At 40.1% G+C, this 24,294-nt stretch overlaps 1 protein-coding gene and 1 long non-coding RNA gene across 4 annotated transcripts in view; both read left to right on the top strand.

Moving 5' to 3' along the window:
* The window catches only part of LOC148325152 (phospholipid phosphatase-related protein type 4-like), a 235,487-nt gene that overhangs the window by 155,305 nt on the left and 55,888 nt on the right, over window positions 1-24,294 (top strand). For all 3 annotated transcript variants that reach the window (XM_088311140.1, XM_088311142.1, XM_088311141.1), the window contains one exon: window positions 13,887-14,094. In XM_088311140.1, the coding sequence (XP_088167266.1) occupies window positions 13,887-14,094 (208 nt within the window). The remainder of the gene's footprint in view (window positions 1-13,886; window positions 14,095-24,294) is intronic.
* Window positions 14,535-16,535, top strand: LOC148325153 (uncharacterized). The gene is made up of 2 exons (XR_015846152.1): window positions 14,535-14,721; window positions 15,395-16,535. It is a non-coding gene; the product is annotated as an uncharacterized LOC148325153 (long non-coding RNA).

The raw sequence follows: 24,294 nt of genomic DNA, 5'->3' as shown, positions 1-24,294 counted from the left end.
TTAAAGTGGACAAGTACACATCAATGTTATTTGTAGTTTCTAATATCTTCTCTGCTTTTATGAAAATTATAGCCCTTGCCAAATTTTTTCCTGTATCATTTCTATTTCTGCATTTCATTCCATTTCTGGCCTACCTTAATACAAACATCATCAACTGGAATATGAAATATAAAATATTTATTTCTTCAATTCACCAAAAAGCAGAATCTAATTCCTATCCTCATTCATTTGTTCAAATGACACATTCGTGAATCACTAAACTCTCTCTCTGACCTCCTTCTCCTCACTTGGGACCTCTTCACAGAGCTGTTTCTTCACACACTCACGATTTACGACCACACCTCCTCTTCGCCTCTCGCAGAGGTTTCTCATGCTCATTTCCAAAAACTTCAATCAATTGTTAAGTTTTTTAAACACCTACTTCTCTCTTTCTGAAGGAGACACAAGTATACAATGAAGTAAAAACCATCATCAAAATGATATACCTTGTCTGTTTAAATCATGTATGTATAAATTGTGTCAACACCAATCTTTTTTTTTTTCTATAAGTTAATCACATCTCACAACTTGGGCTCTCATTGTTCTGTAAAAATAAAGCTAATTTCAATTCATGCAACCAACTCAGTGTCCTTCTGGGTACTTCAACCACACAGGTTCTAATTCTGTTACTCTATTCAGTTATTCCACTTGCAAATCTGACTATGGCACCTTTCTCACTTGCGCTATCATTTGGAATTGATTTATTATAAGCAATCCTACATGCACCAGTGTCACAAAAAAGGTAATTGGTGACCCATTTACCAATACGGTTATTCCAGCTCAGTTATTTAATCAAAGACCAATATCTCTTGTAAATTTCGGAGGACCTCTTCATTTAGAAACTCATCTGTTCCTTCATCAACCTCTAATGCCAACAGCCTGATGTATTTCACTTGTTCGCTCCTCTTCCTATTCTTTCTCTCATCTTTAATGGGGTCTTTCTTTGTCTTTCCTTTCTAAATCAGCTTAGGCGTCTAAGTTCAATCTTTTTTTTTTTTTCAGAAAACGCACATCAGGCTATTTTTCTCTCTTTTCTTTTAAGCCTATCCCGTTGTATAAGTTATTTTATTTTATTTTCAAATTGGAATAGATTTATCTCCTCAAATCTTCTCCTTTATTAATTTCTTTTGTAAATTTGGGAATTATTTTCCTCAATAAGATCTCATCACTCATAAGTAGCCTTTTGTTGGTTACTAATCATTGATTTCATTTTATCTCTACTTCATCAATCCTTTTAGCACAATTCTAACCCCTTTTATCACTCTTTCTGACATTTAGACACACAGACAGACACACAGACATATACACGAGCCCACAAAACGACACACACAGTTCTCAACACTGAACAACTAGAAACAATAAGAACATGTTAGTAATAACAACAACACAATCTATTCTTATCTTTGGCCAATAATAAATCCTTTAATTCAACTACTACCTCTCTATTGACCTTTATTTATGCCAATGGATCCCATATCCACTATTTATTCAATTGAATATTTCCTAAATTTATATATGCGCAAATTTCTCTATCTCTTTAGAGTTTTTCTTTGTCTTGTCTATGGTTATTAATTTTGGCGGTACTGTATAGTACTTTTGTGAGTGTTTAACTAACCTCCGAATTTATATAAAATGTATTTAATTTTCCATTTAACCTAAATCTTTAATTTATTTTATTAAGATCCTGTATTTTGTTTTTTGTTTTTTCACATGCATCCAATCCTTACACTGCAGCATATTTCTGGGTTTCATTTTACTACCTAATATCCCCATTTTAGACAATTTGGACCAGTTTGTCAACACCTAGGGTGTTCTAAAAACTGGTTTCTTAGTAGGACAGCAACTCAAATTTCCTGTTGCGGTAATTCTCACTTCAACCTTTTCAGGTGGAGAATTCTTGCCTTTTGCTTCCACACCAGTCTGCTGTTTATACCTCTACTGCATTACATGGGATAAAATACCAAATGGTATTTGTAATCCCCAATCACACCATTCACTCACTTACATTTGCACTTGCATACAGTTTTTCGCAAACATTCACAAGCAAAATGTACATTGCACTTCCACTGATGTTGTGGTTTTTTTGTTTTTCTTTTCTTATCCCTTTCTTATCTTCAGCTTACTTTGTTTTCCTGCCAATTCTTTTCTCACTGCTTTGAAACCTGATCCATCAGGCTTGGCTTAAAGTCATATTTCTTCACTCACTTCTCCAGAAATTGGCAACAATCCGAGTCAGTACCCGTTCATAAACTTAACATCTGAATTTGCTTTCAACTCTTTGGCCACGTTTTTGACCTATTTTCTGTTGTTGTCTAAAGTCTGTTATCTTTACTCACGCTCACACAATCTTTCACACTCATCCACTTCTCTCTCTCTCTCACACATCTGCGCAGCTCACCATTCACACACACACATACACTTCTCAAGCAGTTTGTTTACCAAAGAAATTTAAATAAAAATAATAAAAACCACCGAAAATAATGCCTTATTATTTTATTATTCTCTAAATTTTAATGTGAAATTGTGAGTAGACCTTCTCCAGATTGTCGATCATTTCCATTGTCGACACCGGAGGGAACCTTCTAATTTCCGCGGAAACCTTGTTTCCCTTCTCTTAGGCTGTCGTCTTTTCTCTAAAATCTGCTCAATTTCTCACCGAGTTATGGCCCAATTCGCCACCTTAGACACAGAGGAAACACTACTCAATTTGTTCACCGTGCTATACGTATCTCTAAAATTTGCTCAGTTTCAACGAGTTATGGTCAATTCTCTACCAATGAGTTATGGCCTAATTCGCTACCAATTATTTTTATATAACTTCTTGGACTAGCACGATGCAGTTTTATTACCGTACTGACTAAACGGTCGAGGCCTGGCCTCTGCGCGCTTGTCTCACTCACCTCTTTCACTCCCCTTCCAATTGTTTTAATATTTTAAAATTTTTAAAATGGTGGTACAAAATAATTTGAAACACAATACCTGGTTGCTCCTGGGTCAGCCTGGTGCGATAGGGAATCGTTCTCCGGGCGGGCGGTCGGAACGGGAGGAACGGGAGTCCGGAGGCCCGTTTCCTCAACGGGGAAACGCTGGTACCAGATTTGATGGCGTCCAGTCGTCCTGCGGCGAGCGTCCGTCCGGATGTGATTCCCGGGTTTCAGCACCAAATAAATGTCAGGTTTAAATGCCCATTTTGGGAGAGCTTACTGAAATAACTTACTAAATCTAACGGCCGAAATAAAACGCTATAAATCTAACGGCCGAAATAAAACGCTAGCTGAAAGGCCAGGAGGAACCAGACACCGTTGTTCATTTTCACCGCCGGCGGGGGAAAAGAGTGGGACAGAGAGGCCGCGAGCAGCAGGTGGTCTGTTTTAGACTAAACTAATCAGCAGAAGACAGAAAACATCAATAACTAATCATCAGGAGACAGCAGCAAGCAGAAAATAACAACTCACGGTGTAAAGGTTACTTTAACTAAACACATCTTCAGGATACTGTGTCTGTGTGTTAAAATAACAACGTAAGTGTGTTAAATAGAAATAGAATAGAAATCCCTTTATTGTCATTGTACTCAAGTGTGCAACGAGATTAGAGGGCTCCCCTCTCCAGTGCAATACAACAATAATACAGACAAATATATAAATTAGATAAATAAATAAGTACTGAATAGGGCATATAGAAACACATCACAATGCTGTTTTGCAAGGTTAGGGTGGTCTCGTGTGTGTGTGAGAGTTCAGTATGGAGATGGTTCTCGGAAAGAAACTGTTTCTCAGTCTATTGGTCCTTGATTTGATGCATCTGTAGCGCCTGCCAGAGGGCAACAGGTCGAACAGGTGTGAGTTTGGGTGGGTATTGTCTTTGACGATGTTGAGAGCCCTTCTGAGGCACCGGGCGGTGTAGATGTCCGACAGCGAGGGGAGAGGGCAGCCAATAATCCTTTGCGCTTATAAATACACAAACTGATTACCTATCCTCAGCCCATCTTACAGTGCGGGCGGTGTCTATGTCTGCCCTGTGACTGGCTGGTGACCAGTTCAGGGTGTAGTTCGCCCATAGTCAGCTGGGATAGGCTCCAGCACCCCCCTGCAACCCTGTACAGGATAAGCGGTGTGGATAATGACAGGACATGACACTTTCGAACTTGAATTGGAGGGCAAGGTTATGTAAAATCTGCCTTCAAGATTCTGATCCATGGTGTCTAATGACAAGAGTTCTACTCAAGCTTGTGTAGCAGGTACCCAATTTAACAGGCCATCCCTTCCAACGTATGATTAATTGTCTCTGTCCTCTGACGTTACGTCTTTTGATAATTTTCTCAACCTGAAAGATTTGATCCTTGGATATCTTGACTTTCTGGAGTTCAGGTGCATAGAAAGTTCCTTGTACGATTTCTTCATCATAATCTTTAAGCCTGTAAACAGGTGGGAAACGCGGTACACACTCCGTTATCCTAAATATTTCGTCTGTAAAACTGTTTATAATTCTTGTCAAAGAGACCTCTCACTTTTGATATTCTAAAATGATCTCCTTATTTAAATTTCATTTTTAGTCTATCACTACCCCAATGGGTTAGGTTGCCGTACAAGTTTTGAAAGACCTGTAAAGTATTCTCTGGAGTGACTTAATTGGGTTTAAGTTTTATACTTGGATGGTAACTTTCATTGTAACTGTCGACTAAATCCTGTAATCGATATAATGATGCGTGTTCTTGGCGGTGAAATATCTCCACAATCTGGTTTCGATTGAACCTTTCAACCACTGAAGCTTTCAAATCACTAGCGGTTACAAAATTATTAATATTGTGTTTTTTCATCAACTTTTGGAATTGTGTGTTGAAGAACTCCTTTCCCCTATCAGTTTGCAACTTTTCAGGGAAGAAGGAGTAGAACCGATTAAAAGGCTCGGACAACTTCCGGGCCCATCTTATTCTTCAAGATACAAGTGTATGCACGTTTTGAAAACACATCGATGGCCGTGAGTAGATATCGTTGTAGTCCGCTAGAGTCTGCATATTCCATAGATTGGCTTGAAATTGATTCATAGATCTTGAAACAAAAACTATATCTAGGGAAACAAATTTGTGCTGGTTTGTGCAAGGTGTATGCATCTTGCGATGCTAAAAAAATTCTTGACTTTGTCACGTGTGACTTTTAGACCCATTTTCTCCCGCACAGCTAAATGGAGGTGATATATACCTCCAAAACTGGCTGGATGAATGGGATCGTAGTAAAGTTCTTTCATCCACCTCTTCTCACTCATTACGCTTTATGATTTAGTTTCAAGTGTGACACCATTATTTACCTATTCCAAAATATACATACGCAAATGTCACTGGTACAACAACCACATTTTAAAAATAAAAAAAAATTGGGTCACATCATGGGAAAGAACACGTAGTTGAGTAAAACATTATCTCTCTCTAGGAGCTAATAACAATTGTGAGTTGTACTAATATTAAGTTGAAAAATGCACGCGATAATAATGTTTATAACGGCAAGGTTAAATATGGTTACAAACGTACACAATATAATGATATGAAAACTCAAAGTCGTAATAAGCATGTAGGCCTGGTATAGAACAGAAGGATTAACCTTTGATTCCAGCATCTTTGAACATCTTCAATTCATGTGTGACATCAATGTGTTGTTGGTTACGGAGCTGATATTTCATAACATTGTGAAACAGTGTGAGTATGGTGAGTACATGGCTTACATTTATTTCATTTTTGCAATTTTCCAAAATGTTTTGAAATGTCTCAGTCAAACCCAAGTTGCTCACAGATATGACATGTCGCACAAAAGATTCCCAAGGAGTTTGAAAAACTGTCAAAGACATGGCTCGCACTTTTTGCATTAACTAAAGGATGTTTTCAATGGCAGGGTCTTTATCAGAATCAGAATACCCTTTACTGTCATTGTATTCAGTGTGCAACGAGATTAGAGAGTTCCCCGCTCCAGTTCAATACAACAATAATTTAATTAAATATATAAAATAGATTATTTAAAGATTAAATAATTAAATGGAAAATTAACACAAAATTGGAAAAATAAAAACACATTATGTCGCTGTTCTGCAAGGTATGGGTATTTGTGTCTGAGAGTTCAGCACGGAGATGGCTCTCGGGAAGAAACTGTTTTTCAGTCTGTTAGTCTTTGTCTTGATGCACCTGTAGCGCCTAGGTCAAACAGGTGTGAGCTCGGGTGAGTATTGTCTTTAATGATATTGAGAGCTCTGATGAGGCACCGGGTGGTGTAGATTTCCGACAGGGCAGGGAGAGGGATGCTAATGATCCTCTGTGCTGTTTTGACTGTCCTCTGGAGCCTCGCTCTGTCTGCCTCAGTGCAGCCGCTGTACCAGGTGGAGACACAGTACGTCAGCAGGCTCTCGATGGACGAGTGGTAGAAGGCCAGCAGCAGCTTCTTGTCCAGGTTGAATTTCCTGAGGACCCTCAGGAAGTGAAGACGCTGGTGGACCTTCTTTATCACTGCTGTGGTGTTGTGTGTCCACGAGAGGTCATCGAAGATCACTACTCCCAGAAACTTGAATGTGTGGACCCTCTCCACAAACACGCCTTTGATGTAGAGGGGGGGTGGCACAGTCTTGTTCCTCCTGAAGTGGCTGACGATCTCCTTTGTTTTTGCAGCGTTAAGCCGTAGTTTATTGTCCTCACACCAAGCCGTTAGTTTCTGGATCTCCTCCCTGTAAGGTGTCTCGTCACCTTTTGAGATCAGACCGACCACTGTCGTATCGTCAGCAAATTTGACGATGGTGTTGTTTCCGTGTGCCGGGCTGCAGTCATAGGTGTAGAGAGCGTACAGGAGAGGGCTCAGCACGTATCCTTGCGGGGAACCGGTGCTCAGCGTTCGGGGCCGAGCATCACAGTCTGAAGTCAGTTGGTCAGAAAGTTCTTAATCCAGGTGCATGTGAGGGTGGAGAGGCCGAGAATATCCAGTTTGATGATGAGGATGTCTGGGATGATCGTCTTGAATGCTGAGGTGTAGTCCTCAAAGAGCATCCTGGCATAGCTCTGCTGTTGTTCCAAGTGGGCCAACACAACATGCAGAGCAGTGTCGATGGCATCCTCAGTGGATCTGTTAGCTCGGTATGCAAACTGGTAGGGGTCCAATGTGGGAGGAAGGCAGTCTCTGATGTGCTGGAGAACCAGTCTCTAAAAGCACTTCATTATGAATAGTGTGAGAACAAAAGGACGGTAGTCATCCAGGTGGATTGTGGGTGACTTTTTGGGGACGGGAAAAATGGTGGAAGTTTGACTGCTTGAGCCAGGGAGCAGTTGAAGATCCTGCAAAAAACATGTGATAGCTGGTGGGCACATGCTCTGAGGACTTTGCCTGGTATTCCGTCGGGTCCCGTGGCTTTCCTGGGGTTTACTGCCAGGAGCGCACGCCTCACATCGTGTTCCTCCAAAGTGAGTGAGGAGGAGTTGAGGCATGGAGTGCAGGGGTGTGGCGGTTGGGGTGAGTCAAAGCGAGCAAAGAAGCAGTTTAGCTCCTCCGCCAGCGACGCACTCAGGTCTACCGGTGTTACGCTACCTCCTCGGTAGTTGATGATGCGCTGTAGACCTTGCCACACCTCCCGTGGATTGTTGCTGGCAAGGTGGGACTCTAGCCTCTTCTTGTAGTCCGTTTTGGCTCGCTTAATGCCTTTTTTCAGGTCAGCACGGGCCACAATGTACAGAGCTCTGTCGCCTGACCTGAAGGCAGTGTCACGGGCTTTGATGAGTGAACGAACCCGCCTGGACATCCAGGGTTTCATGATTGGGAAAGTCTGAATGGTCTTGTTCAGGGACACAGTTTCCATGCAGAACTTGATGTAGTCCAGTACACATTGTGTGTAAACATCATCAAGATCCTGATTTCCAAAGAGGTCCCAGTCTGTGTGATGGAAGCAGTCCTGTAAATCATCCATGGCGGTCTCATGCCATGTTTTCACAGTCTTTGTGGTGGGCCCGAGTCTGCATCTGAGAGGGGTGTACGCAGGCGTGAGCAGCAAGGGCCGGTGGTCTGACTGGCCGAGGGGGGCGAGGGGAATGGCTCTGCACCCGTGCTTGATGTTCGAATAAACATGATCAAGAGTGTTCGCTCCCCTTGTTGAGCACTTGACATGCGGGTGGAACTTCGGGAGTACAGTCTTCAAATTGGCCTTTTTAAACTCTCCCGCTACTATATGAATGCCATCAGGGTGGGCCCGCTGCTGTTTATTGATGACGCACACGAGAGTAGCGAGAGCGCCGTGCTAGTGTTAGCATCAGGAGGGTTGTAAAGTATGTTGACTACTGTTTGCGCCATCGGGACATAATAAGGCCGACATTTAACAGACATGTACTCGATGTCGGGGGAGGAGATTTTCTCTACGATCATGCTGTTGCTGGACCAGTCTTCATGCACGTAAATACAGAGACCCCCACCCCTGCTCTTACCAGTGTCTCTCGTACGATTCGCGCAATAAAGCGAGCGCTCAGCTAGCTGGATGCTAGCGTCGAAGGCGAAGGAAATGTCCCTACTGTTACTGCTACATGGTCCTCATGCACGCCTGTATGGTACGTATATATATATATATATATATATATATATATATGTATGTATATATATATATATATGTATGTATATATATATGTATGTATATATATATATATATGTATGTATATATATATGTATGTATATATATATATATATATGTATGTATGTATATATATATATATATATATATATATATGTATGTATATATATATGTATGTATATATATATATATATATATATATATATATATATATATATATATATATATATATATATATGTATATATATACTATAGATTATAGAAATAGAATAGATAAATATATCATCTGCAATGTTGTGATTGATGCGGTGCCCTGATTGGAGTCACCGTTCTCGGTGTGGTGTTCTGGGCGTTGCTGCGTCTTGATCTGAACATCTTCATTTTCTTGAGGAGCTCTTAGGTTGAGGTCTGGCTCTTCAACTTGAAACTTTAATTTGTCTGTTTGGAGCTTGGTTTAGGCTTTTCTTATTCTGAATTGAGACTAGGGCGGCGGATCGGGGGTTCGGGTGTCAGAGGTGAGGAGAATGACGTCAGTCTGAACATGCCCTACCATGTGTTGAGGGGGACAGGTTTAGGCTTGCTCCTTTTCAGGTGGGGTTGATGTCGCCCAGTCTCAGCCCGGATAAGGGCAGAGGGTGCGTTCAAAAGGGTGACGACAACCCAGACATGTTTGGAAGGGAACAGGTTTAGGCTTGTGGGGATGTGGGGGGTGAAATCATCGCCCGGATGTCTAAATATAGGTAGAGGCTGGAAATGCCGATAACACGGAAATTGGCGCCTGAAATTGACGTCAACCGGAAGTGGAGCATGACTAGGGCGGGATCGGAAAAGACGATAACTTGGTAACAGCATGTCACCAAAATAGACATATGAAACAAAAACAAAAAAGGGGATTCGATTCATAAGTGAAAAAACAACCCCAAAAAATCTTCATCTCTCTTCAAACGGATAGAAGGGAGCATAATTAATGAATACAATTCAAAACAATAAATATTTACAAATGTCTGTACATATTTTCTTCACATAGTTGCATATTTCTATTTTCTTAAGACCAGATAAAGACCTTTTAAAGTCAATCATAAATGCTGGGAAAAAGGGCTTACTATTTCTCCATTTGAGACAGTGTATGTGGTATTTACCCAACAACAAAATAATGTTCATCATTTCAGAAACAGAAAATTCTTCCTCATCCATAAAGAAAATAATTTAATATAATTCAAATTTTGGAATATTATTAATTTTCAATGACAGACAATTATTCACATCCGTCCAAAAGCAATGAGAAATAGGACAAAGGAAAAACAAATGATCCAAAGTTTCATCGTTATGGCAGAAGAGTTGGAGTTGATTCACCGATGAAATGAGAAGTATTTAGTAAATGAACCTTAAAAGCCAAACTTACTCCAATGCGTGTTCGTTTTTTTGTACTCAAGAAGAAAAGGGTCAAATAGAATTAGAATTAGAAATCCCTTTATTGTCATTGTACTCAAGAGTGCAACGAGATTAGAGAGCTCCCCTATCCAGTGCAATACAACAATAACACAGACAAATATATAAATTAATATAAATTTGGGTGGGTATTGTCTTTGACGATGTTGAGAGCCCTGCTGAGGCACCGGGCGGTGTAGATGTCCGACAGTGAGGGGAGAGGGCAGCCAATAATCCTTTGCGCTGTTTTGACTGTCCTCTGGAGCCATACTCTGTCCGCCTCAGTGCAGCCGCTGTACCAGGTGGAGACACAGTACGTCAACAGGCTCTCGATGGACAAGTGGTAGAAGGCCAGCAGCAGCTTCCTGTCCAGGTTGAATTTCCTGAGGACTCTCAGGAAGTGCAGACGCTGGTGGACCTTCTTTACCACTGCTGTGGTGTTGTGAGTCCAATAAAGACTCAACAACTGATTAGAGTTCCGATATTTAGTTTCTTGATTTCTGGAGATCTGGAAATAGCACAAAGACGGGCGGCTTTTTCTTCATCGCACGAGAAACTGTACTCGAGTGAGCACAGTCAAAAAGAGGCGCGCGCTATTTAGCCCAGCATCACATTATATAGGATTTCGCGAGCCAGGTTTCTATGTCAAGGGTCATGTAGGTTGAAATCGGTCGGCCTCACTCCCTCCCACGGCACGGTCCACATCCAAGGGAAGGTCCTCTCCAGTTTAGTCATCGTCTGGAAGGTTGATTCCCATCTGGCACGCCAAGGCTGGCCTTTTCCGGCGGGCAGTCTCTCCATCTCTCTCTCCGCTGGCATTCCCCTGTAATCTTGTTCGTGTGTGTGCGTGTGTGTGTGTGTGTGTGTCTGTTCTGTGGGTGTGGGGGTGTGCTCCCAGATCAAATTATGTCTTTCGGAATGTGTTTTTGCAATAGCGTCCCTGTGACCCCTGCACCGCCCAATTTGGTATGTTTGCATCTTCTACGGCCTACACGAAGAATGTGCCCTGTCGTATTTGTCCATGAAGTGCCGCCTGGTTTGTAATCTGTTTGTAATGTGAGGACTGAATATGTTTGCTTTGAATGTGAGTGTCGGTCATGAAAATACTATGTGTGCACATTTAAACTAAGTAATATAACTTTAGCATATGAGAACAATATAATAAATCAGTAAACCCCATGACTTCCATCCCAGTCATTCCTATCCACAGTACTTCTAGTTTCATTTGATAAAGGCTTCTTGTCTAATCAATGTTTGACATATTCAGTCAATATGAACCTGCTAAATTTAATAATCGACATTCTGTCCAGTAAATGCTTAAAATAATCTTATCTTCTTATCTTTTCTTAAGAAATTCAGCCACAGGATGAATCTTATTTATGATTTTGAAACACGTTTGTTTTACTTTCGGCAAAACGGGGGCCATTTTTTATAGTTGATAACTCGGAAATTGGCGCTCCGGATATGAAGACACACTCCAGAAATATATATATATATATATATATATATATATATATATATATATATATATAAAACATTTTATTACGTGCACACAAAAGAAGAATGCGACCAAATCAATTGGGAATGTGTCAAAGAAATCAGAGGTCAACCAGGGCTAGGCAACACATTGTGTTTGGCTTTGGAGAATCAGGGAGACGAGGAAAGAAAGTGAGGACATGAGAAGGAGAAGGAAACAACGAAAGAAAGTGAAGATATGAGACAAAATAGCTACTGTAAATTGTAAACAGTAGAGGAAGCAAAACTGGATATTAAACCTAAAATCATAAATGTTGAAAATCTCTTTGTCGATGCTTGAACAAACAAACAAACATCTTACGGGCTCCTAAAATGATGGGGTGGATATTCACTAATTAGGGCCTGAGCAGCGAGCCCTGCAAGGCCCCTATTGTTTTTTTTAGAATTTATTATTATTATTATTATCATTAGGGCCCGAGAAGCGACTGCTGCAAGGTCACTATTGTTTTTGTAGAAATTATTGTTATTATTATCATTAGTAGTTGTAGTCGTCGTAGTAGTAGTAGTAGTAGTAGTAGTAGTCAGCATAAACTATGCAAACAAGATGGCTCTGTAGCACAATCTAGAGTGGGAAAATCAAAAATCAATCCCTGTATATTTGACCTAGCCCTATGAAAATTGGTTGGCACATGGAGCACCTCGAGACGCGCAAAAAATGAACAGGAAGTGAGTTATGAGTGTCTGAATGTCCAATTTTGGCCATTTACTCTGGATTTGTCCGATTGACCTAAAGCTTTCGTTGTACCATCTTAAGACCTGGGACAAACATTTTTAGTTTTTGAATTATTATGACGGAGGCTAGGCTTCAAAGTTTGCGTTTAATATTTTCCCTCGCAACAATAGACAAAAAATCTTTTTTTTTTCCTACATTTTAACGGACTGCGCGGAGCCTGCTGAATGAATCCCCTGAATGTACAAACCTTTTTTGCAACATAGTAGTAACGACTACACGGCTACATACTGGCTCAAGGTAACATATGTATATATATATATATATATATATATATATATATAAATATATAGGTTCACCAAACTCATGAAACTTTGCGCACTTATCAGGCCTGGCAAAATCATCAATAATTTGTCTGTTTTTTGTGCATTTTTTGAAAGATGGCTCGCTAGTGCCCCATAGAAATATTTTTTTAAAAAGGCTGCCCCGGTTTTACGTTTCCCCTAGATCTACGCAAATTTGGTAGTATATGGAACAGCCCAAAACCTAAAAAAAGTTTTTGAAGCCCTACTCTAAAGTTAGCCATTTTTAATTTCCATTTTTGTCCTTTTATAGAGGTGATTTTTTTTTCTAAATAGTTTTTGATCGGATGTAATAATGTTCCATTATCTCAATGTGCCAGTACCCCAAAGTGGCCAAGGCTGCGAGGGCCCCTTATAGCTGCTTGAAGTTTTAGTTTCTTGATGTTTTTCTGCCAGCAGTTTCAGAGAAATAACTATTATTTGGTCAGTGGAGTATTTTTGGCTGTAAATTTTGTTAATTTTTAATATTCGCAGTCTCAAAAATGTGGCTCAAAATGCCCTACAAATATTTAGTGAAGCAGCCTTGATAGTACATGTCAACAAGAGTTGGTGGCACATGTAACAGCCCAAGACCTACAAAGAGTCTCTGAAGCCTTATTAGAAACTAAAAAGGTCATTCATTTTTTATTTATTTTCCAATATTGCCCCATTTTTGGAATGCAATGCAATTGCAATGTGCTAATTTCCAAACGTGTCAGTACCCCAACGTTGCCAGGGCTGTCCTTTATAGCTGCTCGCAGCTCTAGTTTTATTTCTTTCATGGAATGAGTGACATCACACTTGTCTAGTCAAATTCCAGCTTGTTTTTTTCAATGCGTGTGACTTCTTTGTAAAATATGTGTACATTTTTGGTGGCTAAAACAGTCACTTATGTTTGAACATATTTAAAATGTAAATTATAGACAGTGACAGCATAAATTTTAAGTCATTCAACAAACAAAAAAAAGCTCTTTTTTCTTGGGTGTGAAATGCGGGAAAACAATTTTCACAACTGCAAAACTTAAAAAATATTTTGTTAACTTGCCAAACTTAGAATTGTCTGTTTCTTGCTTTGAATTTTGAAACCACACAACTTTTTACTGTGTTGTTCCGCATAATCAAGATCAATTTCAAATCTTGGTTAAAGTTTTAAATATTATTTTTTTCCTTTCTCAATTAATGCAGGAAGCCAAATATATGTGGGAGTAAATAGTAATATTGCAATTTTCTGAAATTTTCTGTCAAGTTTACACTTAGCTCCAGCAGTTTTGTCTCTTTACTTTGTAATCTAGTGGGCCACTACATGTCGTCAGTCAGCCAATCAGAGCCAGTCAACATCAGGTCCACGGCTCATACCTTGTCCCGCAAGCAGACAGAAAAAATTCTGACGCCAAGCTCCTCCTTCCAGGAGGCTTCTCAAGCCAATGTGAAGGAGATGATGATTCCCTCCACTCCTCTGAGGAATTGTAATAAAACCTTCAGCAGCAGCACATTGCCAAGGTAACCACCAAATTCGAGTTTGACCTCCGTTGTTCTGCTGAGTTACTCCGATTGATCTATCATATCTTTGTGAATGTGTTGTTACCCCATTAATGCATTCAATTAATCACTGAGTACTCCGAAGAAAGTATGCAATAGTTGTCATTCAGTTAATGTTTTACTTTTGATGCAAATTATTAATATTATATACAATATAAAATATTAGTTTGTTTATTTCAAGTCAACATTCCTGATTATATTTATGGTTACATGTATTTTCTTTACTTTAATATCAAATTTTCAAAAAGGTGCTGGATGTAATTTTTTGATTTGGACCAAAGGATTTTGAGTGTGATTTTGCGCATGCGCAGTCTTTGAAACCTGCAGCGAATAATTTCCAAACCGCTACCATTATGGATTTGGACGTGGGGGTTACCGGATGTTGAAATCGGTAAGAACTTTTGGAAACTTTACATTTTGATAACTTTACGGTAAGTTTAAAGTCAGTTTTGTTTTTAACCATGTTATTGGCCTTGACTGGACATCATCTTTACTCCTTGAATTTGACTCACGGAGACAACGTTTTTCCAATCACAGTGAAAGCAGGCAGCTACACAGTACGTGGATGGGTGGAGCTCCCGCTTAAAGGTATGTATTTTACCCAGCTATACCAGGAAGTCACCATAAAATTTTGAATTGCTGCGGAATAAGCGTGAGCCGTGTGTGACGCTTGTATGAGTCTGTGCATGTAAAAAGTATGTGAACACTGTTGTGTCCAATGTGTTTTTACACTAAACTAAGCTAAGTTAGCAAGAGCCGTGTTTTCCTCACATTAGTCTTCCCGTTCTAATTTTTACTGCAGTAATCAAAATGAAAGTTTTCTTTGACTTTATTTGATTTTACCTTTTGGACGTGAACAATGTCTCAGAATAGTCTTCCATACATTGAAATACAACCACGCACTTACTTAAATGAACAAAGGTATAGAAACAGTGACCAAACTCCTCAAGAAAATGAGTGTGAGTGTATGAAGCAACATGTTCCAGAAAACAAGGTTTTTGCTCGTAACATTATTTTATTTGTGACTTGGGCTAATTGTTACCAAAAAAAGAAGAAAAGTGGTATGTAAGTTTTATGTTTTTGTTTCCCCCACCATCATTAGTCTAAACAGCATGGATACTATCAGCCTTCTCTTTTGTCAGACATGTAGCCTGTAAAAGTACAGAGACTGTTTTTTTTCTCCCAAGTCTGTACTCAACTGTTCTTCTAGATTTTCAAGTATTAATTAGATAATTGATTTTTTTTTTTTGTGCATATGCAGGAAAATGAGGCAGAATGCAGGAATATGATGCTGACAAAGTGGAGCATGCAACCATGGCCACCTGTGTCAATGGGAGAGAGGATCCTTGGCACCCACTCAAAGATATTAAGATAGTCATTGATGGATCACTTGGGTCCTGAACAAGTTCCCCTTCTTATTTAATGTATAATGTTAAACCATTCGGGCTGAAAAAGTTCACTGAACAATTAAAGGGTTTAGATTTAAAGTTTCTTTTTTTCAGACATGTCACACAAGGATGCAGTGACAGTTATGATGAAGGTTGAAATGACAGTCGAAACTGTCAGTAAGGTAAGAATTTTTTTCTCTTTGCTAGAATAAAATCGGGAACACTTTATAATAAGTACATACTAATAAGCATTAGCTAGGCATTTCTAATTACTGAAGTCATCATTCACAAAGCAGGTTTTTAATAATGCATGTAGTTTGTAATTACCTTAGTATAAAAGAGTTATCCGTCATTATTTTGCAAGGTACCAACGGATACTTCCTTTTTCTGTTATCGACTACAGTATACAGTATGCGGTTGCACATTGAATGATTTTGTTGTTTTTAATTTGATGTGAATGTCAGCATTACCTTTGTTCTGTCATTACCATTTATCTAAATGACAAGTGAAAACTCTTTGAATTATGTTAAATTAATAAATTAATAAGTATTTGCAAGCAATATGCAAATGATTATTCATGTCCAAAACATGCTTTATAAATGATAACAATTGCTGAGCTAATGCTTATTAGTGTGTACTTATTCTAAAGTGTTACTAAAAAAACATCAGAAAAAAAAGAAACTTTAAACCTATTTTTAAAAGAAGACGAGATGAATGCCATAGTGCTAATAAAAGGGTTTATTAGGGAATTTGTAAATTAAGTCAGCCCCAAGTATGAATGCTTCATACATGAATCCAGGTTAAAACTGATTATATTAGATATATTGAATATGAATGATCTCTGAAAGCATTTTTCAAAATATTTTTTAAAAATCATTTTCTGGACTGTACATTCAATTTTAGTAAGCTATCTTTAATTTCTCTGTATTTTGTTTTTAAATGTCGTTATTTTTTTATTTTTTTCGTATTGTGCTTGTAATTATGTGCTCTCTAAATAAAGCTCCCTGGCACTTGCCTTGCCTATGATTCTAAATTATTATTTGAAACACATTTCATCTTAAGTCTTTTTTTTAATTCAATTCAATATGTATTTCATTCAATATATAATTCAATATATATATGACAATATATATATATAATTCAATATATATATATAACTTTAATTAAAAAAATATATATATACATATATATATATATATATACATATATATACACACACAAAAAAATGTAATCGCTTGACACCACTAATATATATATATATATATATATATATATGTGTGTGTATATATATATATATATGTGTAATATATATATATATATGTGTATATATATATACATATTAGTGGTGTCAAGCGATTAAATTTTTTTAACTAATTAATCGCACATTTTTCTGAAATTAATTGCGATTAATCTAAATTTGTTCTTTTTTTATACATTTATTAACGAGTAAAATCTTGGAATTCATGTCATCAACACAAAAAGTATATTTCTATTGAAATACTTTTAATAGCAATTATTTTAACAGCTTTCTCTTATCTTTGAAAAAATTCCTCCTTTTCAACAAAATCAATATTGACTTAGCTTTACTGGCATCTTTTCTCTTCATGCTCTTTGCACTAACATAAATAAAAACAACTCAGAACAATTTTTAAGTACGAAAGGGCGATAACATTTTACAAGAAATACTGGTAATATAAATAAGTTTCTCAACCTCATGTCAGTTAACTTTCAAAAAAGTGCATGAGTCAATGTAGCGGTCCCTTGGACTTGAAATAATGACGTAGAGTTTCAACTGGTGTCAAGAATCTTTTATTGCTGAACAACGGGTCCAGCATACATCACTGTGAAAACTACGGAACAGAAAAACACAAACTGTAACAGTAGTTCCCAAAACAATTCACATATCAACTACATACAAACAAATAAGGAAATACAAATGAATCGAATTACATCAGCTGACGAATAATCCACATTTTTAGTACATTTAGTATTTTATGCATCGTCGTACCTCGTTACGCTTTCCAAGGGTGCTAATAAACGGTTGTCTTTTCCCGGGACAGACGTTGATATACTGAGCATTCCTCTGGAAATATATAAGGACATGATTCGTGGGGTCGCGACCCGGAAGTTAAATAAAGAAAACGAAGAAGAAATAACCCCCAAAACTAACACGGAAATGCCACTAGGTGGCACTGCAGGTCCACAACCTCCCATCCACACACATAAACAAAACAACAACAATGCACCTTATCAGGCATTTACACTCCCACCAAATCCTAGTACCATGAATAAACAATATACAAAGAGTAAATGAGCTGTACAGGATTTCTTGCATCTATTAAACCTGTCAGGTTAACTATGTGTGTGGGGTATCGAACAGACAAACCAACAAACAAACTGTCTTGTTTAGTCTCCCAAAAGACGCACTAATTTTTGGATAGGTCTCTCAATAATTGATGGATCAAAGGAAGGATCTGTTTGTTTATGAGATTTTCGCTCTCCAACTTGCAATTTAATGCGACACACCAAGCCATCACTACTTTGAACCGTCTCAATCCAAGTTCCCACAGATTCCTTGGGAGGTTATCATCCTTAACAATGACAATGTCATCTACTTGGAGGTTGCGACGAGGTGAGTGCCATTTCTGTCTAGTCGATATGTTCATCAAATATTCTCTTTTCCAGCGGCTCCAGAACTGTTCAATAAGATATTGGACTCTTCTCCATCTCTTAGTCGCATACAGGTCTTCCTTAACAAACATCCCAGGGGGAGGAAGAGCTCCTTTGGATTTCATCATAATGAGGTGATTCGGTGTTATTGGTTCAAGTGCATTTGGATCATTAATTCCGTCTACTGACAATGGGCGGCTGTTCACAATAGCCATGGCCTCATAAAATAGTGTTCGGAGGGAAGCATCATCAAGTCGACCTTGGCATTGTGCAAAGGTGCCGTTCAACACATTCCTGACAGTTCTGATCTGGCGTTCCCAGACACCACCTGCATGGCTGGCAGAGGGGGCATTAAAACAAACTCACACTGCTTCTCAGCCAGGAAAATTTCCAGTAGCTTAGCGTCACATTGTTTTAGCCCTTCCTTGAATTTGTTTCTGGCACCCACAAAATTAGAACCTTGGTCACAGTGGATTTGTCGAACAGTTCCCCTAAGACTAATGAAGCATCTCAATGAGTTGATGAAAGAGTCTGTTGACAAATCCTGAAGCAATTCAATATGAACAGCTCTCGAGTACAAACATGTGGAAATCAAGCCGTATCTTTTGTATTCTTTCCGAGCTTTCTTCACAATGAAAGGACTAAAACAGTCCATGCCACTGCACGTGAATGGTGCTGAGGCTTCAACTTGTTCTTTAGGTAGTTCTGCCATTTGTTGGTTTTCTGTTGGCCGCCCAAGTTTTCTACATAACACGCAGGCATGTATTAGCTTGGAAACCAGCTTGCCTCCTCCAATTACCCAGAATCCGTTTGCCCGAAGCTCATTTAGCGTCTGGCTCCGACCCTGATGGCATGTTTTAGCATGGAAGTGGGACACAATCAGTTGGACAATGTGGCTGTTAGCTGGTAAGATGACTGGGTGCTTGACTTTGTGACAGAGCAAGGAGCTTTTTAATCTTCCACCAACACAGAGAAGTTCGTCAGACCAGATGGGGTTGAGACTGAAAAGAGTGTTTGTGTTTGGAAGATATTGTCCATCCTGAAATATCTTGATCTCAGAGGCAAAGGCTTGTTGCTGAACAATCTTAATCAAGTCCTTTGCAGCCCTTTCGCGCTCATCAACTGTCACAAGCTCACTGTGTAGTTTCTGCTTAGATCCCAGTCTCTTGATTCTTGCAACTACCTTAAGGATCATTGTCCAAGAAGAAAACTGATCCAGACGTCTGAGGATGTCACTATAGTTCTTTGTTTCAGTTGCAAGTACTTGAATAATCTTCACCTGTGGATCGCCAACAAGAAATTCTGGTGGGCTGCTGGCCGTTAGATGCAATTCACGCTCCCAGAAAAACTTTGGCCCTCGCAGCCAGTTTGTCGAATGAATATCTGAGGCACAAAGACCTCAAGATGCATGATCAGCAGGATTTTCAGCAGTGTCCACATAGTGTCACTGACTGGGATCAGCGTTATACCTTATCACTTGAACTCGATTCGCAACAAATATGGAACCTACGAGCATCGTTGTTAATGTATCCAAGCACGACTTGAGAATCTGTCCAGAATACCTCTTCACCAGCTCCCAGCTCCTCAAATCCTGCGCAGACCAGCTGTGTGGAATCGTCCAGCACATGTTCAACCTGAGCTTGAAGCTGGGCAGAGTCCCCCAGCTGTGGAAAACATCCTGCCTGGTTCCGGTTCCAAAGACACCCCATCCGAAGGAGCTCAACAACTTCAGACCAGTGGCGCTGACGTCTCATCTGATGAAGACCCTGGAGAGACTGGTCCTCGTCCATCTGCGCCCCCTGGTCAGCTCCTCAATGGACCCACTCCAGTTTGCATACCAGCCTGGCATCAGTGTGGATGATGCCATCATCTACCTGCTCCACACTTCACTCTTCCACCTGGAGAAGGCGGGGAGCACGGTGAGGATCATGTTCTTTGATTTCTCAAGTGCTTTCAACACCATCCAGCCCGCCTTATTGGGAGACAAGCTGGAGCAGGCGGGAGTGGCCCACCACCTCATCACATGGATTCACAACTACCTCACAAACCGGCCACAGTACGTGAGAACACAGGACTGTGTGTCTGACGTGCTCCTCTGCAGCACGGGAGCGCCGCAGGGAACTGTGCTGGCTCCCTTCCTGTTCACCCTCTACACCTCGGACTACAAATACAATTCCACAACCTGTCACCTGCAGAAGTTCTCTGATGACTCTGCGATTGTCGGCCTCATCACTGACGATGACGATCGGGAGTACAGAGGGGTTACGCAGGGGTTCGTGGACTGGTGTCAGCAGAACCGCCTCCAAATCAACGCTGGGAAATCCAAAGAGCTGGTGGTGGATTTCCGCAAGCGTCGGCACTCTCCACCTGCACCAGTGAATATCCAGGGAACAGACGTTGAGAGGGTCTCAACTTACAAGTACCTGGGTGTTCATCTGAACAATAAACTGGACTGGAGCGACAACACAGACGCTCTCTATAGGAAGGGTCAGAGCAGACTCTTCCTACTCAGGCGGCTGAGGTCCTTTGGCGTTCGGGGAACACTCCTCAGGAACTTCTATGACTCAGTGGTTTCATCAGTCATCTTCTATGGAGTGGTCTCCTGGGCAGGAGGCATCTCGGGCCGAGACAAAAAGAGACTGGACAAACTGGTGAGGAGGGCCAGCTCTGTCCTGGGCTGCTCCCTGGACTCTGTGGACTCAGTGGGGGGCAGAAGGATGATGGCAAAACTGTCATCAATGCTGGACAAACCAGCCCACCCATTCAATGACACTCTGAGAACACTTTACAGCTCCTTCAGTGATAGACTTTTACACCCTCGCTGTACCAAAGAGAGATTTCGCCGCTCCTTCCTGCCTACTGCTGTCAGACTTTTTAACAAGAACATTGGGTCAGGCCTACAAACAGGAGGGCATTAGTGCAATTGTGCAGTCCTAGAATGCAATATACACTACTACTGTACTTTCAGCCAAGGGTGTACTTTAACATCGACCAATGATGTATTTTGTTTACCATTACAGTATTCTTATTACAATACTTCTATCACTGTAGTATTTCTACCACTGCAGGATGTTCACTATTACAGTACTTTTATCATTGCAGTACTTTTATAATTACGGTATTTCCTATCATTGCGGTACTTTTACTATTACAATACTTCATCATTGCAGTATTTTTCCATCGTTGCAGTACTTCTACCATTATAGTACTTTTATCATTGCAGTATATTTTATCATTGCAGTACTTTTACCATTACAGTACTTTTATCATTGCAGTATTTTCTATCATTGCAGTACTTTCCTGTCATTTCAGTACTCTCACCATTACAGTACTTTTATCAGTGTAATATCTTTATCATTGCAGTATTTTCAATCATTCAGTCGTTTTTATCATTACAGTGTTTCCCCCTCTGTATAATGGACAGGCATTAGGAGTGTTTCCTTACACTTAGATACGTTTATACTGTGTATATTTGCATGCTTTTTATGAATGTCTGCTGCTAATGTTACACATTAACGGCTACATTACGCCTGTGTGATCTATATCTTTGCTGCTGTAACACTTCAAATTTCCCCATTGTGGGACTAATAAAGGACATCTTTATCTTTATCTTTTTATCAATCTTCATGTCAAGCTCACATTTTGACATGGCACTGATTTTTGTGGAAACCACTGCTGCGGCAAGTTCTAGCCCAGGAATACTTGTCACCTTTGATTGGGCAACCCTTGCCTTTGCAAACACAAGACTGCAATGTACATCATTCTTGTCGTTTGTGTACCTTAGGTAAGAACATGCACCGTAACTGACTGGCATCCGCAGCTGGCATCCGAAAAATGGTGCAACTCTACTTTCACAATGTTATGCAAGTCACATGGATGGTAACACCGTGGAATTGAAATTTCTTTCAACTTGTGAAAACCATTTAACCACCCCTCCCACCGTGGGGTAACATCTTCTGGGAGAGGATCGTCCCATCCAATGCCTCTGTAACAGAGTTCTTGAAGGATAAGCTTTCCCTTTAGACTGAATGGTGTGATGAATCCAAGCGGATCATAAAGAGAGGCAATGATGGACAGGCAACCGCGTCGGGTTGAAAGCTGATCTTGCAAACTAATATTGAAGTAGAAAGTGTCCATTTTTATGCACCATTGAATTCCAAGTGCAGGCTCTGAAGGGGATGGATCTAATCCAATGGGTTCGATGGTTGCTGCCCTTTCCGAAGAATTTAAGAATGTGAGGGCTGCTTCCTTATTCGAGTTGAATTTACGAAGGCGCAGGCCTCCTCTACTGCACAATTCTTGTGACTCAATGATCAGTTTCTTGGCTTCTGCGACTGATGGAACGCTGACTAAGCCGTCCTCAACATAAACGTTTTTCTCCACAAATGTCGAAGCTAGTGGAAAGAGGGATTTGTGTTGTCGTGCCAGATGTTTCAAACCAAAGTTGGCACATCCTGGAGACGAGGAGGCGCCGAAGAGATGAACTGTCATCCTGTACTCCTGTGGTTCCTTCTACAAATCTCCACCTTTCCACCAGAGAAATTTCAAATAATTTCGTGATTCAGGAGTGGCAGAGAACTGATAAAACATTATTTCGATATCACCTATGATTGCTACTGCCTCCTTCCTGAAACGACAAAGAACACCTATCAAGGGATTAATTAGGTCAGGGCCGGTTAACAGGGTGTCGTTTAAAGAAATACCATGGAATTTGGCTGAACAATCAAATACGACTCTTAACTTGTCTGGTTTTCGGGGATGAAAGACGCCATGGTGCGGAAGGTACCACTCACTCTCTCCCTCAGATGCTACAGGGGCAGGCTCCTCTTCAACTTTGTTAATAGTTTCTTCCATTGATGTGATGTATTGATCATAATATTGTTTATTGGCCTTTAATTTCTTCTTAAGACACTGCAGTCAAATTGTAGCTAGTCTCTTATTGTTTGGTAGATTAGGTGGACTGTTACCTTTGAAAGGAGGGGGGAACTCATAATGTCCGTCTTTCCTTTGTGTGATGCGATCACTGAGGAACTGTATGAAATGGACATCATTCTGCGAAACATATTTATCTTCAGAATTTCTGTCGATGAAGTCTGATTCGAGAGCCTTCAGAACATCTGTAGTTGATGGACTTGGGATTTCCTTTTCTGTCAGCCGATGCACAAAATTCTGACTTCCTTGTCTGTCTAGGTGGGGGTTTGATTAGCCAACAATACTCCATCCTAGTTTTGATCTTTGTGCATACGGTTGCATTTTATCACCAATAACAACCTCAAGAGGAGCTAGTGCAATGGACAGTCATGTCCAATCAGGAGCCTTACATCACAGTCTTGAAGTGGTGGTAGCTTATCTGCCAAGTGTCTGAGATGAGGCCACAATAATGCTGTTTCTTGTGTTGGTACATAAGACTTATCCACTGGGATGAAGTCTCGGCTGTAAGCCTTTTCCAGTGAGATGCGATTCTTCGAGTGTAGTCCTCTAACTTGAAGACCTTGGATGTTTTTGCTTGATATGATTATGTCAATAGCTGTCATAGTACTGAGTTTCAAATTTATTGGTTGTGCATCCACCTTCAGTTTGTCCAGTACATCCTTTAAAACTAACGTTGAGTCACTCTGTGTGTCCAGTATTGCATATGTGAGAACCTCTCTGTGTGGTTCTAGTACTGAAGATACAAAGACTGGGACAATACTCGAGGTGGCAGAAGCATGTCGTGTTGATGTATGAGATATAACATTGTACAATTCCTGGTTTAGAGGTTCATTTGCGGAAGTGGAGTTATTGCGTATTGCTTCCACAGGTCCTTGGTTTCTGTCTTCGTGCAAACAGATAGGGTGACGACGACTGCATATCTTACAAGTATGCCGTTTCTTACAATCTTTGGTAATGTGACCTTTTCTTAAGCATCCAAAACAGAGTTGATTTTCATAAATGACTGCCCTTTTTTCTTCGCCACTTTTTGCTGCAAAGACGGGACATTTTGCGATGCCATGATTTTCACTTTCACAGACTGTGCAAGGCGGCTTTAGTGCTGTTTGCTTCTGGATTCTCTTGAGCAGATGTACTTGCTTGTATATTTGTGTTTAGAGCGTTGGCTTTGTTC

This window comes from Idiotropiscis lumnitzeri, chromosome 12, assembly GCF_059441095.1.
Source record: "Idiotropiscis lumnitzeri isolate Australia: NSW breed Sydney's pygmy pipehorse chromosome 12, RoL_Ilum_1.0, whole genome shotgun sequence".
NCBI classification, from domain to species: Eukaryota; Metazoa; Chordata; class Actinopteri; order Syngnathiformes; family Syngnathidae; genus Idiotropiscis; species Idiotropiscis lumnitzeri.
Note: the sequence above shows the minus strand (reverse complement) of the source record. Positions and strands in the feature narration are given on the sequence as shown.